The sequence below is a fragment of the Chenopodium album genome, chromosome 21 (genome assembly GCF_948465745.1).
Source record: "Chenopodium album chromosome 21, dcCheAlbu1.1, whole genome shotgun sequence".
Taxonomy (NCBI): Eukaryota; Viridiplantae; Streptophyta; class Magnoliopsida; order Caryophyllales; family Amaranthaceae; genus Chenopodium; species Chenopodium album.
The window spans coordinates 9,866,729-9,883,070 of record NC_137854.1 but is presented as its reverse complement, the minus strand read 5'-3'; the positions used below and the strand labels follow the sequence as shown (position 1 = coordinate 9,883,070).

At 34.5% G+C, this 16,342-nt stretch overlaps 1 protein-coding gene across 11 annotated transcripts; it reads left to right on the top strand.

Moving 5' to 3' along the window:
- The first annotated feature begins 411 nt into the window (after positions 1-411).
- On the top strand, positions 412-15,884 carry LOC145603103 (uncharacterized). 11 transcript variants are annotated; one of them, XM_081659230.1, is made up of 7 exons: positions 412-789; positions 1,300-1,388; positions 7,917-8,867; positions 10,566-10,904; positions 11,260-11,330; positions 13,664-13,736; positions 15,217-15,884. In XM_081659230.1, exons 2-3 carry the CDS (start codon positions 1,366-1,368, stop codon positions 8,800-8,802), a joined length of 909 nt encoding a protein of 302 aa, XP_081515356.1. In that variant the 5' UTR covers positions 412-789; positions 1,300-1,365; the 3' UTR covers positions 8,803-8,867; positions 10,566-10,904; positions 11,260-11,330; positions 13,664-13,736; positions 15,217-15,884. The 11 variants fall into 11 exon arrangements, with proteins under 11 accessions (XP_081515356.1, XP_081515354.1, XP_081515355.1 ...); XM_081659228.1 differs by having other exon boundaries at positions 10,562-10,904; XM_081659229.1 differs by having other exon boundaries at positions 7,917-8,872.
- Positions 15,885-16,342: the final 458 nt, after the last annotated feature.

Sequence of the window (16,342 nt, the reverse complement as noted above, 5' to 3'; positions counted from 1 at the left end):
CTTGATTTATTATACTCTAATTTTATTTTATTAGCTTAATTAAAGTTTAATTTATATTTTACTCAGCATGACTATTTTATTTTTAATCTTATTTTATGATTATATTATTTCGGAAGCTAATTATACGAAGCAAAGTAATTATTTTAAAATGTATTTAGGGTTAATAAGTCATATTTTTATGTTTTGTCAAATATTGAAGGATTTACATAAAATCTGTATTTCTTTCCGAGAAAGTGAAATTACCAAAATACCCTTACTCACAAAAGGACAAACATCACCTCTTATTTCTTCACCACCTCCACGTTTATGAGATGGAGATGGAAATTGCTATTCTTTCATTTGTTATGTGATTCCTAAGCTTATCACTTTGCAAATGATAAGAATTAATCTTGCTCACCATAAAAGACAAAACCCACCTCTTCTTATTTCTTCCTTCACGGCTAAGCATTAGCTTGGGTCTTGGGATAAGACCAAGTTTTTGGCTTCATCCAATTCCCACGTTACTCCACTACAAGGAGATTGTAGTTAGCAAGTGACTTGCCTAATCTTTATCTTCATTCTTCTTTCCCTTACAAGCTTTAGCATACTAATTTCCCACCAAAAAGAAACATCACTACCACCACCTCACAACCATCGCCACCTCTCCTTGTTTGAGGCGTGCCACCCCTCTTCTTCCGTCAACTAAGCTCACGCACCGCAGCCACGCACTCTTCTTCTTCCTCCATTCGTGGCATATTTGGTGAAGCCGAGAATAATTTTTGAGACTACTCAGTACACATTGAAACCAAAGTGAGCTTACTTTATTTGCTCTTATTTTGAGTATACATAAGTTTATCTTGTATTTGGGATAAAAAAACTCTTACTTTCTTTGAAAACGATTAAGTATATATTTTGATGATTAGAAAATGATGTTATAATATAGTAGTAGCTTGCTAGCTATCTATGTCTTCTATGTTTGTTCTTATTTTACTCTTAAAAGTGTAGTGTTTGTTTATATTCTAATATTATTTTGCACAAGGAATTGATGATTATGTACTTCGTACATTCAACTTCCTAAAAAATGAGTTTTGATACTAGAGCAATTTGAGAGTTCTCTAAGTTAAAGTTTTTATAGTAATATTTTCTACTAATATGAATAGTGGTAGTATCTATTTTTAAAGTAATGCTCATTTTACTCAAAATGAGGTAATACTTGTTTTGTTTCTAAAAATATGCTTATACTTGTTCTATCAAAGGTTTTGAATTGAGAGGTTACTAATGAATATTTATTATTACTGGGTATGATCGAATGAGTCATAGCAATGAGAAACTAATGATGGAGGTTGAGAGTTCGGATGATGATTATGGGAGAATAAGCTAAGTGAGATGATAAAAGATGATCAAATGAGGTAATCATTATGTCTAGCAATTATGTCTAGCCCTGTGTGTAACCATTATGTTTTGCAATTGTGTTCAGTTCCGTATCTGTAATTATTATGTTTAGCTACTGTATGTGTGACAATTATATCTAGTTATTATGAGTGCGCGTATGTAATTTTAATGACATGTTATTTTATCACATGTATGTCTGTATGATATATTTGGCATGTTATGAATTAAAAGCATGGTATGTATACATGACATGATATGATCTTTTATATCCTTGTATATAATTTTAAAGACTTGTGATATGATAAACATGTTTGTTGATGTATTTTAGTCTTATGATTATATGAAAGATTTTATATATATACAATGTTCTATTGATTTTTGGATCTCTCGAAAGTATGTTAATAATCTATGAATAACTTATTAAAAGATACACAACTTAATAAATGAAAGTGAAAGACCTAGTTTGTCTGGCAGTATATGTTATATTCGGTCATGCAATGCATGTACCCATGGGGCACCTGCCCAACTATGTCGAGCACCAGCTCTATGTTATGGGCACCGGCCCATCGCGGAAGACGTTCCGCCATGTCATACTGTCCAGCGACTAGCATGTCCACCAAAAAGATTACGAATATCTGAATTTTGTTAAAGGACTTATGAGAACTCACAAGGATACTCTATTAATGAGTTTTACGATATACTGATACGTACGATCGTTCAGAAAGATGTTTTACCATCTTACAAGGTGATAAGAATGCTATGAATAATAGGTATTTCTAGTTATTTTATTAATCTATAAGATATGTGGATGTGATCTGTTATGTTATGCCCCCGTTAAATGTTTAACGCTGATTATTATTTTATTCAATTAAGTGTTACGAATGAATGATTATGAATTGTGCCAATGTGCTATGAATTTAGATGAGGTATAAAGTTGTTCAGAAATGATTTAATATGATACGAGGTTACATTTGTCGACAATGGAAAATGAACTAAACATAGAAAATAAGTGAGTTATAGGTGGAGGAAAGTATGTTAATGAAATGGGGAATTAATCCCACACGAATGAAAGTTATGTTATGTCCAAAACCTGTACTTACCTATGATCTTATGTAAAGGAAATGATCGTTGTCGACACAACTTTTAAAAATAATGATATTAGATTATTTCTGAACAAGTATGTATGTATGTATGTATGTTATATGCTCAAACGATTTTGAAAGAAAAACTGTTTTTACGGGCTAGAGTAATGTTACTGAGTTTTCCACTCATTTTTGGATTTTTCCTGTGTTTTCTCTCTTTTCTATTTTTATGGATAATGACGGGGATAATGATGACGGAGCTCAAGTTAATCAAGGGCAAAAGGATTAAAGGAGTCTACATAGCTGAGGGATTAAGAATCAATGCTTATGTATTATGGATCATCGATAGCTGAGATAGATTGGTTATTTTTATTACAGTAAGGAAGATTGGGGTTGTATTAATTGTTGAGTTTTCTAGTTAAGGAGTATGTTTATTTATGGGCCCATAACCCACAGGTGATTATGAGATTATCTATATGATTGATTCCGCTGCGTATGCTGAGTAAAGAATGGTTTATCTATGGTTAATTAATGTTAAGTACGGTCCGGTAACGCCAGTTAAAAGTCGGGGCGTTACACCTCAAATTCCCACCGGTTCAAAACCGGTGGCATAGGGGGGTTTTGAACCGGTGGGCATTTGCATTTTTCTACTAGTGGTAGTTAATGTGGAAGACAAGCTCTTCTGAGAGGTCTGCTTTGCCCCTCCAAGTAACTCACCCAACTCCAGCATAAACCAGGCCATACTTATGGCCACTCACATTCATACTCTTCACCAATGGCAGCCTTCTGCATTAGTTTACTTTTTGATGCAGTACATCAGATAATCCTTCATTGCAAATTTGCAACTCTTTCTGCCTTTTACAGTTCTTAAGGTTGGAGACTAAACGGAATATATTTCCGGATGAAACTAAACGGAATCCCATAATCTCGCAACAGATTAAAATTGGGCACAAAAAATTTGCAAACCTTTCCAAGATGAAAATCGCAAAGGAGCAACGAACTTACAATTTCAATCATATCATCGGTATCACCCATAATCTCCTTCAAACACTGGAGTGAGGGAACGATAACGGAATTCAACCCCTGATCAAATATGGTCGGGTTGCTGCGAAACACAAGACTACAGATATCATTTAGTGTGAAACCATAGTTCAGAAATACCTGGATCTTTGGTTTAAGAGTTTTAACTTTGAACAATAAGATTTTAGGCGAATTAGATACCAATATTCGAATATGAGACTCCCTGAATCCAACGTCGTGTTTAAGATAGGAGACAACAGAATTCGCATTTGCGAGGAAATTCAAGTCAGCAACTGTTTTCGCACCTCGATTTCTCCAGACTTGTAATTCGGGTGGCTCATGAGCAGCAATAATGGGTTTCTTACTCCTCCTTTTGTTACTCCAACACTCACCAAGATTCTTCTTCGAAACTAGATTATTAGCCTCTTCCTTGGAAACCCCCAGACTAATTAAATAGTTACTTAACAACAAGGTTGAAGTCGAATAGGGTTGAAGATGCCGGATTTGGATTTGGATTTGGAGGAGACTTTTGATGAAATTGCTTGTGTTGTTGCCTATTTTCAGCATCTTCTCGTTTGTTGCCTATTGATGGTTAGGAGGCGGCTAATGTATTATTCATGATCAATTTATATATATGTATATAGGATTAGGGTTACCTTACATGATAATTCTAGAAGATTTCACTTTTTTTTTTAAATAAATAAATAAATAAATAAAACCAAAAGTCAATTCTGCAGTGTAGTGACCATTATGCCCTTTCAAATAATTGTAAAATTTAATTAATCTTGTTTACTTGAAAAAATAATACTACTCACTCAGTTATGATTAATAAAGGCTAAAAGTTTATATATTGATGACTCAACCGAATCTTCACTATCCCGTCTTACATTCTCTTCCTATTATTTCTGATAGCAATATCTACTTCTCTACATGTATTTTGTCAGGTAATGCTATTACTGAAATCTGAAACTCTGTTTTGGATGCTTTAATATTGATCATGTATCTTATCCATTTTTCTTGCTTTAGGGTCAGTTACTTGTTTGTTCTTTCCTAAATGTAAAAATGCAACAACTGTTTATATATAGTTAGAGTTGACAGTGCAGGTGATTTTTAAACGAGGAAATACAAGTTACTCATCCTGAGTAACAACAAATGTAACTCAAGGGGCACGGATGTAATTTCGTGCTTTTAAGTTGGGGGTAAAAACGTCCATAGAAGGTATTTTTAAAAAAAACAAAAAAAATTAATAATAAAAAAAATTGTGTAAAATTACAATATATGCCACTTGAGTAACAAATTTCGTTACTCAGGATGAGTAACTGGGGCTTGCTCTCTTTTTAAACCATGTGAGAATGAAGAAACCAACATCAACATATTTATGCTTCTATTGTGGCTCCCTGCAATCTTTGATCTATATGATGCCAGTTGACCCTTGATTCTAAAACACCAAGATTGTCTGATACTTTGCATTAAGAAATACATGTAAACAATTCAACGAGCCAGTTTGAGCGTAGTCTAATTAAAAGCCAAAGTAATGAACCATATGGATGCATTGAACATGTAATCATGATGGACACAATCTACAAACTGTTATGCCCCAACAATTTTTGGTTACATATATTTGGGAGTGAGTTGAATTCTTTATATTTTCATACAGTATTCTTTAATTGCTTCAATTCTTGTGGATTTTATTTAGAAGCAGTTTTTCACGGGTCGTCTCCCACACCAAGGATGGGCGTCAAGAGGCTCACTAGGCAGCAAGGCAACAATCGGGGCTAGGGGGCTTGCCTTGGTGCTCAGCTAAGCACCTCCCCCTATAGAGCTTTATTTAGTACCTTGCTTCAAATCTTAGTGAACACCCACTTGACAGTAACACAATAATGGGCCATTTGGACGGGCTAATGGGCTCCAAATGGGCTCAAATATTGGGGTCCACCATACTTTGGGCCAAGGAAGACCATGGAGGTGACGGTTTTCCAAACGGAGGTCCCGAAGTATGAGTTTGGGCAACGGGCGGCCCGGAATACGTGAGAAGCTTCTAGAAGGTTCCGGGCTTATCTAGAGTGATCTTTTGAGGGAGTATTCTAGAGGGGATGTCTCTAGAATATTCAAGGATCTTCATGTACATAGTAGAAGTGTCTAGGGACTTCTTGTATGTACATAAGGGTTGTAGAGTTCTAGAGTGTTCTAGGGTGGTCTTGAACATTCTAGCTAGGGAAGGATGTAGAAACCTCCTTGTATCTATGTTCCTTTGGAGGTGGGAACGTTCTAGAGTAGTGTAGAGAGTTGTGGTCTAGAACCCTCCATTTGAGGAGGTTAGGAACTCTCTAGATTCTTAGGAGTTAGCTTGGATGCCTATAAATAGGCCATCCCATTCATTTGTACATTTTAGCCAACACAAACCAATACAAGTATAAAGATCTCTCAAGTAATCAAAGCTTTCCTTTGAAATCTCTTGTGAGCATCTTAAATATCTTACTTAGCCAACTTTGTAGCACACTTAGCCTAGCAAAACAAGGGGAGTCCTGACTAGGAGACTAACGGGTGCTGTCGACTAGTGGACCGCGTGCAAGGGGACTTAGGGAAATAAGTCAGCACGTGACAAGTTGTCTACTTTCGTGACGCTTTTTTCTGTCAGGGCAACAACATTCAGTCCATCATTTTCTTTCTCTTAATTCGCCATTAATAAGTTATAATCGAAAATGCAGATTTTAATTGAAAGAGATTATCAAAGAACACCACCAAAATTCTAGTATTCTACTACTAAGATTAAGCAAAACAAAATTAAATTATAAAATAAAAAACCCAGTTAAAGAAAATCATACCGAAGGGCCAGTCACAGATTGTTGATTATCTTGCTGGTTTTCCATTGCAATTCAGAATCTTCAAAGAAATTGGAAAACAGAGGTTTGAATGTGTAAATTTAATGAAAGTGTTGAGTAGCAACGAGAGAGAAGTGTATTCTTTCTATTTTATGAGTGGTATAATATGTAGTCGTGACTTGTGTACGGGGTGTACTAGGCATACTCGCTCGCGCTCTTTTAAATTTTTCTTACATGGGATTATTATGCTATTTCCTATGTAAGAACTAAAAGATCGCCCTTCAATTAGGTTACATGGATACGTCACATATGTCATAATATGAGTATATGATATCAGAGTGCTATGTTATGGATTGTTTGACATCTATACGATGAGTAAAAGTATATATATACTTGTTTTACGATATTTTACTGACATTGGTAGGATATACTTATAATCTAATTTTAAACCGTCAATGACATTATCCATCAATTTATTAGGTTGGTATTGATTGAGCATACTAAAAAATTTGTAAACTTAGTTCATATTCTCATAGTTGCCTAACATTTGGATTATGATTTAAAGTTCTCACTTGCTCCATCATCTTTCGATAGCCAATCATATCTACTTAGTAATCATATCACCCTACAATAACGTATCTCATTAGTAATCTATTTTACATCTAATACCAAACATATTTTTAAAAAAAATTATTCAACATAAATGAATATGTATCAACCCGCTTCTAGTCATTATAATAAAAATTTGTTATTAAAAAATTGACTCCGATTACCATTTTATAACACTCTATGCTAAAATGAAAATGTATTATAACACACTATGCGTTATTTGGGACAAAATTAGTGGACAAAACCCTTTGATAAACCCCAATCCTTTATTACATTTTACACCTACGTTTTCATTTCTTCCTCTTTTGGAGCTCTTTCATTCTTAAGCTTCGCCCTTTCTCTCTCTTCTCCATTGAAGCGTATACTCTGATACTTCATCGGAGAAGCTTCTGAGCTTTCCCTCCTCCAATGAAGCAGCTTCTGAGGTAAGATATAATTGTTATTTCTATTTTTTAAAATCACCGAATATCAATTTTACAATTTAGGGTTTAGTTAAATTTAATTGTCAGTATATTCAATTTAGGGTTCTTCTTAGATGTATCATTGAAATCTTAGTATTATCATCTGAAATGATTATAACTATCGATTTAGTTTCTATAATTTTGCTATTATTATTCTCAAGTAAGAAGAATTTTATGTTGTTGGAGCCTAATTTGATAATTGAGTCAAATGTGATTGCTAATGTGTTGCAGGCTGTTTATAGTTCTTTATTGTAGGACAGAACTATGAAAATGTTTATTTGTTTCACAATCTAGGGTTTATCATGGCCCCAACTCGGCCGCCCCGCCTGCCCTGCCTCAGGGTTGGCCCTGCATTTTAGTTGCATTCGATGTTCTGATATTGAATGTCTAGTCGTAACACTTAAATGGCTGTAATAAGAGGATATCTCATCTGGGTTTTCGGATTTTCGCCCATGTTTTGCATATTATGTGTTTGTTATTGCTGTTATAAGTTTGTTGATCTCATTGTCAGTATATTGTTTTAACAAATTTCTGTTCATTTTACATACCAGCTTCAAAGGAAGTTTCAATAACTGGGACATCCTTATTAGGAATAGTCGTAAGTGTATATATCGCAACGTACACAATACCAGTCAGCCTCCTTATATTAGTGGTACATATGATGTACTTCAAGCAAGTTGTTTTCAGCATTGGTTCAAGAACTGGCAGAATTTAAGAAAGAACAAGCTTACTGCAAGCACTTTTAGCTCTGCAATTGGGTTTTGGCCTCATAGGAGAGTTCAATTGTGGTTAGAGAAGATAGGGGCGATTGAACCCTTTTCTGGTAATCTTGCGACCTGTTATAACAATATCAATGAGGAGGAAGCTCTGGAACGGTACAAGATATTAACTGGCAAGTCTGTTGTGTTTCCTAAATTTCAGACTCTTAATAACAATAACTTGAATGGTGATGGTTGGCTTGGTGCCTCTCCTGATGGGGTTGTTGAAGAAAATGTTTATGGTTTGCCATCGGAGGGAGTGTTGGAGATTAAGTGCCCCTTCTTTGATGGTGATATTAACAAAGCTTTCCCTTGGAAGCGGATCCCAAATTATTGTATGCCACAGGCACAAGGTCTAATGGAGATACTGGATAGGGATTGGATGGATCTCTATGTTTGGACCCCAAATGGAAGCAGTTTGTTTAGGCTGTATCGAGATGTTGAATATTGGGATGCTATAAAGACAGCTTTAGATGATTTCTGGTGGAATCACGTCCAGCCAGCAAAGGAGCTGTACAATAAGTCTAAGTTCACTGATCCCTTGACTCAATTAAGGTCTCTAAAACCAGAGCCCCGACATGAATTATGTAGTTATATTGTTTATGAAAGCAAGCATCTTGTGGACAATAAATCTATGCTATTGTGGCGTGAAATTCATGGAAAACTACAAGATTGTTGAAGTCAGATATTGCATTTCCACTTATTGATCATTGCTATTGCTTGGAGCCAATGATGGCAAGGGAGGTAAGGTGAGCTACTTAGCCGTTAATATACTTTGATGGAAAGTTTATTTATTTATTTTTTTCAATTTATCTTTGCCTTTAAATCTATCTACGTTAAATTTCCAACCTGAATCTAGCCTATCTATTGTGCTTTATGTGTAACATAGATGTCTTTTGCTGAACTGATTAATGCTTATTTACAAGGGCTAATCATGTTATCCAAAGTCCAAACAAGCAGTTCCCAAATTCTTTTTCCCATCTCTTTAGCTGATAGCCTCTTCTGTCTGTTAACGACTTAGTCTTAAGTCTCCGTTTTGCTTTATGACTTTCCCTGTTCTTGAGGGCATTGGGGCTATCTGTACTGAAACCTAAAATCTGTTTATAGCTGAATGTAATCATGTGCTGATCAAAATCATCTATTTGATGGTTGTGTGCATGTCTTTCCTTAATGTTGGTTTTCCTTAGCCTGATCTAAAGTCCCTAGTTGTTGTTAATATTGGTGTTTTCTTCTTATTGCTCTTAATTAATTTATAATTTGGTAAAATTAGCAGTTTATATGAGTAATCAATCTGACCTGGTGGTACCTTCAAAATGTCTACTGTACACCCCCGTTCTCAAATAAGTTGCTCAATTGCTTTTGGCATGGATATTAATAATAGAGGGTAGAGGAAAACAAAGGTAAGAGAGTGTTGGAATCAAGCAAAAGAAATTGGTTGAGAGAAAATGTGTGCAAATTACTTTGGGGCATCCAAGATAGGAAATTGTGCATCTTAATTTGGGATGGGCAGAGTGACAATCTAACTTTGCCATGGATAATATATGAATATAAAGTTGCTTAATTTAATTTCCTTTAATAAGACTATTTTGCAGTATATATCTCTATGGACCTAAAGTAACTGATGAGTTTTCCCTTGTGTACCTAGTTTTGTTGTTGTAAGCTTGTGACTATTATTTGCCGTCTCACTTTTAGGTTATTATCTTGATGCTTAAAGTGCTCCAGTACCTGCTTACTCACGGAACCCTGTACAATTCGTATGATTCTATTGTTAGGTTTGCAAAGCATTCAGGCTTTTCTGTCTTATAATATTGTGAGCAGAGTAGACAAATGCTACGTTTGGTATCTTAATATTGTGAATGTGATCTTAACTTTTACAGCAGGAAGAAAACAAAATGACCTTTAGGATGATAATTGACGTGCTGCTTTTTATCCATTTAGTTTGATATAACAAGCATTTCTGCTGTAAGTTGCTTGTGGATCTTATCAGAAAGAGCTCATGCTATTGTAATGTACTCTTATGAGGAATCTGAAATAAAAGTTTGGAAACAAAGTAGGTCTAATGTGCAGTCTCTGAGCTCCAAAAGGCCTTTTCCCAGATAAGAGCTGATTGATGTCATGCTGTCTTTCCTCTTTCTTTCAGACCCATTGTGGTCCTTTCCAAATCATCCACTTTGTTCAGGATGGGTTTTTTGTTGCTATGTATATACAAAGCACATTGTAAATGCTGTTGATCATGTTAATCTATTAAATATTCTGACTTTCTGAGAATTGGTATCCTCAACCCTTAAAATGTTTCACTTGTTCCCCTTATGAACAGTGTCTACATGTGTGGGAGGCATGTGTGCAGCTATTGTGATGTGGCAAGAGAATAATTTCTTTCTTCTTTTTTCTTTCTTCATTTTATGTCTCTGATGAGTTGCTTTTGGCTGAAAATTTAGCCAGTGTACATTGCTTGCAAGATAATAGCAAGAGCTCCTGCACCTCGATTGCATCAACTAGCAAGCTCCTGCCAACAATGGAATCTGCATTTCCCTTCCCGTACTTTCTCCTCCTCTATACGCCCCTTTTCTCTCTCTTCTTCCCTTTTAACTTTCTTTACAACCATCAACAATGAGCCGGTGACAGTGATTGGGTCATCGGAACCCTAATTGTCTACATTTACAATGAGCCTGCCATCCACGGTCACCACTCAGCACTATCATACTCCGAGAGACCAAGGAACAGAAGGACAAATAGCCGCTGAATGAGGAGATAGAAAACGGATCTAGAACGAAGGTGAAGGTGAAATCATTGGCCAAGATTTTTGTTTTTTACCTGTCATTTGCTAAATTTTATTGTGGGTTCGATTGATTGGGTTTTTGATGTTAATTTTGCCAATATGTGTAAATTGTTAATTTATTTTGATAGAATTGATGTACTAAATTACTTTTTTTTTTAAGGGAAGATGTACTAAATTAGTAATAGTCCAGAATTAAGGATTCTGTATTGTGCTTTTTGATGATTTTATAACAAATACCAGTAGTAGCTGATTTTTTTTTTTTTTTTTGGTTTATTATTTTTTTTATTTATTTTTTTGTTTTATATATATAACCTTAATTATCAAAGCATAAGCCCTAATTAGTTTTTGTTTGGGCAGATTTTTGGGAAAGCCGGGTTCTTGAATCCTAGAGGAAGTGTCAAGGACAGGATTGCTGTGCAATAAAAGAGGTAATTTAAGCCGAGTTCTCATGCTATATGCTTAATTGATTGTGGTTCATGTGGATTTAAGTCCTGCATTTTGGTATTTTGGATGTTCAAATATTGGCAAATCTATGAGTATCTCATATAATATGTGTGTACTCCTACATGCTATTGCTGGGTTTAGATTAAGTATAATCAGCCCCCTCTATCCTGCTTGGAGCGGGAGCATTAAACATTGAGGTAATGATGTCATTGTTGCTAACCTCATGACAAATACTAGTATTTTGAATTAATGTTGTGTGATTGCATTTTGTTAAAATGAACATAATAACCAGCAAGAATTTGGGGGATGAAAATAGAGGTTATTTATACAAATGACACTGCAAAGAAGATGAAGTGCAATGATCTATTTCCTGTTGAGGCTAAGAAATATGGGTATGATCCTAAAGCTGCTTAATTTAAGTCCGCTAAATTTAAGCACTTGACTGGATTTTTAGAAAGACATTGAACTTTACTGAACTGTTTTTTTTTTTTTTTTTTTTTTTTTTTGTTTTTTTTTTTTTTTGCTTTCATCGAGTTCATCAATGCGTTAAGATTTGTTTAGTCAAGTTTGATCCTACTTTTGGAAAAGTAATCATTAACAGCCAGTTTTCTTGATTTCAAGAATACCCTGCAGTATTTAGGATAGATTGGTTGTTGGCATATGCCAAAAATTAGTGGATAAAGGCCAATTGGGCCATAAAGCTAAAAGAAACTGCATGAAACTCAAAGAATATCTGATTGAAATTGTATTTATTTTTCATAATTTGAAAACAAGGCCGAAGAATTTCACAACTTTGGCTGTTCTGATCCTTGTTGGAAAGCAGCTAAAAGTTGAATGAAAGCTATGCATAACCAGCTTGTTTCTCTCTTTAAGCTTCTCATTTAACCTTTTTCTGGTCAAGGTTTGATATCTTTGACCAGCTTAGATTCGTATCCTCTATCCATTAGGCTTAAGCTATTTTACTTCTGTTTTGATTAGTTTATGTGTATAAATTTCTCCACCTTTTATTTTTTTATTTTTTTATTTTTATTTTTTTTACCTGCAATTTGACGAATCCTTGCCTCCTTGGTAAAATTCCACCTGATGCACTAAAAACTTATAAGTTGAGTATAGATGTCAGCACCAGCAGTCTATCACACAGTTATTCAACCCTCTGAATTTCAGGAGTCACTCTTTTAACTCCATGCCTAAGTTGATTATTGAAATGTCATGCTTCGTTATTCAACCCTAACTGTTTGCATTAACCATGAAATTGCATTATTCAAGAGAGCAAAACTTTCAGTTTTTTTTTTTTGTTTTTTTGCAAACTTATTGATCATATGATCATATCTTTTGTCTTTATGTTGTGAGTTTTTACCTATTCTTATGTCATGTAAACATTATTGGTCATCAATTCAGGTTCATATTTGAATATCATTAAAAAAAAAAAAAAAAGGGTGTTAAATTTTTGTCAGACATAATCTCTCCTTGTAATATCCAGTACTTAAGTTGCTGCAGTCAATAGATGAGCCAATTCCTAAGATAATGGGTGCTAGAGTTTCTTAGAAAGCCGCCAAGTAGAAATTCATTCAAATAGTTACCAAGAATACAAGAAACATGTAGCTTCAAGATTTGATATTTTTCAGCAGTGTGAGGTTTATGTGGTGGAACAATGGAAACTATAACCTATGATCTTCCTAGAGATTTTGTCCCACATCATGCCTATATGACCTTTATTAGCAATGGCATATGCTGCTTTTTATCTCCCTATTAAGCGGATGACATGGGATGCTAGAAGATTTGAGTTGTAAATTGTAATAGATTTTTCAATTGGGATTAGGTCACAGATCATGGTGATTTCTTTGATTTTGGTCCTGAGTTTAGTTTCCTGCTTGAAGATGAACGTCTTTCTTATGTACAATTATCAGGTTTGTCTGATTAATAATATTATGCATGGTTTTTGTAATTTTTGAATCTAATGCATAATAATCTTTTGTGTAAAAAACTACAATTGATGATTTGTTGGCTAACACATGAAATTTTCAGGCCAATATTGCTCGTGTCTCTACTTTTCTTTGTTTATGGAACTTAGGCCTCTTAATGATCTTTTCTTCATATATCTTGGCGTGGGTACATGCAAATACTTTTTTTGATTGTTAATTTGTTATAGCGAAAAATTGATAAACATTTGCTTTGTACGTAACTAAAAATCAATCCCAAAATGCATCAAGTCACCCCCAAATTGCATCAAATCACCCCCTTCGTATAAAGTTGCTACTAGATCTGACCTTTGTTTTTTTATTTCTCTTTCTTTTCTTTTGATCTTATGGTTTTGCAGATTGAGGAGCTTCGGAAGCGATTCGAGGCTACACAAAAAAACCGGTTAAGAGAAGGATGAAAGAGAATTGAAGGTGAGGATGTTGGACATTGTGATTTTATGGAATTTATTTGTGGGAATACTTTGATTGTTTTGCAAATATCAGTTTAAAATGACAAGTGAAGTTTAAAAGAATGGTTTTGGACAAGAAGTGTTAATTTTCTTTTTAATTTCTCTTTTTTTATTGTTTTACTGGTATTGATTTCTTGTCATTTTCTTTTTAACTTCCCTTTTTTCATTTTTCTACTGGTACCGCTTTTCTTAATGTTTGTATGAATTTGGTTAAATTATGGTTAGTTTGTTATATTATATGAAATGGGTTTTTGTTCAGGTTCATCGTAGTTAGATATATCATATTGAAAACATTGTTTAATTTGTAGTTGTATCATCCAAGGATATTTTCAATTCTAACTTCTTTTTGAGGCTGCCTCCTAATTCTCACTGCTTGCACTTCTCATTGTCATTTGATCATCTATTGAGTGTTTTACACTTTTACCGGAAAAGTCTATGGATTAAAATATGTTTTACTGGAAAAGTCTGTAAAGTAACTTAGGAGCAGATATACATATGGAATAGTCTTGTCGATTGGCTTGATTTGCAAGAATCTTGTTGCCGTTGCATATGCTATAAAACGATTTTGTGAACCAAACAAAATATTTATATTTCTCAATCATCACCACTGAATCATGCAAAATCTTTACATTCCTTGTGTGTTTTTGTTGATTTGATGAGGATTTATATGAAAAGATTAGGTGTTGTTGGAATATAAGTAGGACCTCTCTACATATGTGCACCCTGAAAAATATCTTGGAGGTAGGGGACTAGGGGTGGTTTTTTGTTCAACCAGACTTAACAGATAAAGGGTTTGTGTTCAGTACACTCACTACATGAATCTTTGCTGGATCACACACTAATTTTAATATTGTGCTCTATATAAACTATGTTGTCCAGTACATCATCAAGCTAAAACTTCCATTTGCAGCAGCACAGTTTGTCTCTTAGTTTGAAGGGAACTATGTGCAATCTCACCATGCAGAAATTAAGCAGTGAAACTTCAAGCATTTTTCAACGAGTGTACGAGATTAGTCACCAATTCAATGTCTGCTTTTTATAAAATCAAAGAGTATACGAGGATAGTCACCAAGGACGGCTTCTTATAGATGTTTGTTAACTATTTGTTTTCATGACATGTTATGCTCATTTATGAAGTAGAATAATTATCATGCTAGATTGGTGAATGAAAATTACGGGATTTTAGAACCCAAATAGTAATATGTGATTATAAGCTGGTTAGAATACCGATGAATTTTAGATGGTGAACTATTACAATTAACTGAGAATTTGCAATAGAAAAAGCTATGAAATAGAGATGGGAAGGGGTGATAATTATTATTATTATTATAAATTTTAGTGTGCTAACTTTTTTGCCAATATTCATTTACAATTTTTTGTTCTCCTTCACTGAAATGATGATATTGTAGCATTCTCATCCTCTTAAGTGTGGGGGCGTGCAGGGCTAGGAATTGCCCATCGAGTGGTGGTGGCAGGTATCCTTCACAATCTGAATTTGGTAGCTTTGTTCTTCAGGGAGATTGTGAATATAACTGTTATTATGAGCGCGCTGCTGGGGGGTGCTATGATAGTGGAGACCGTTTGGAGAACATAGATGGGTATGTGTTCCCGTGATTATTGCAGCACTGAAAGGTACACCACCTGCTGGTGATTTTTATAGAAGCGATAAATATATGGATTGATGCCCCTAAAATGGATACGGTCAGGATAGAGATATGGAGGCGTAAGAGGTGGTGATAGGTATGCTGATGGTGGACCAACAAGCTATGATGAAGAAATCTTTAGAGACTGGGCTTTGGGAGAAGCAAATGGAGTTGATATCATTGTTGGTTTTGCTCCTCTAATGCTGCGCAAACTGTTGTTTATCTGCACTAAGTTTAGAGCTTTGTTTTGAATAGCTGCAATAATGTTGGATATTTTCTCCTTCGCTTAGCTCGAATTTGTTCTGTTCATATTCTACCCAGATAAGTAGTGTGCCCAAATAAGTAGAGACCTTAGTATTTGACCAGTAGGGAGTATTTACTAGGAGGAAATGACTTGAATATGGACTATCACTTGTATAGTTGTATGTTTTAATAGAATGAAAGAATTGACAAGTTACACAGATCAATTGGATTTCTTTTGACGGGCATTGATAGAGCTTCTTGAGGAAGCACATTATGTGGCTTAGGATTTTTTTTATTTTTTATTTTAATTCATTTTTTTTGGAAGCAATTAATTCCTGCAACAATCTTGTAATCGGAATTTAATTCTTATAGTTAGAGATTAGAGAAGATACAAAATGATTTAAAATTAAGATTAAGAGAATACAAGAAATTGGGTGAGATTAGTAAAAATTAGGTCACATGAGCTGCGCATGTCGAGTCAATGCCGGAAAAGTATCAGTCAACGCCAGATTAGTATCAGTCAACGCCGGATTGTTACCCTTGGTTGTCTTCAACAAAAAAAATTTAGAATTTGGTTTCTCTTTGCCAAAAAAATTTTATAAGGTTTTTCCCAACAAAATAGTTGTTATAAATGGTTTTTTCTGACAAAATTTCCTTTTTATTTTGAAAGAAATAAACTTGA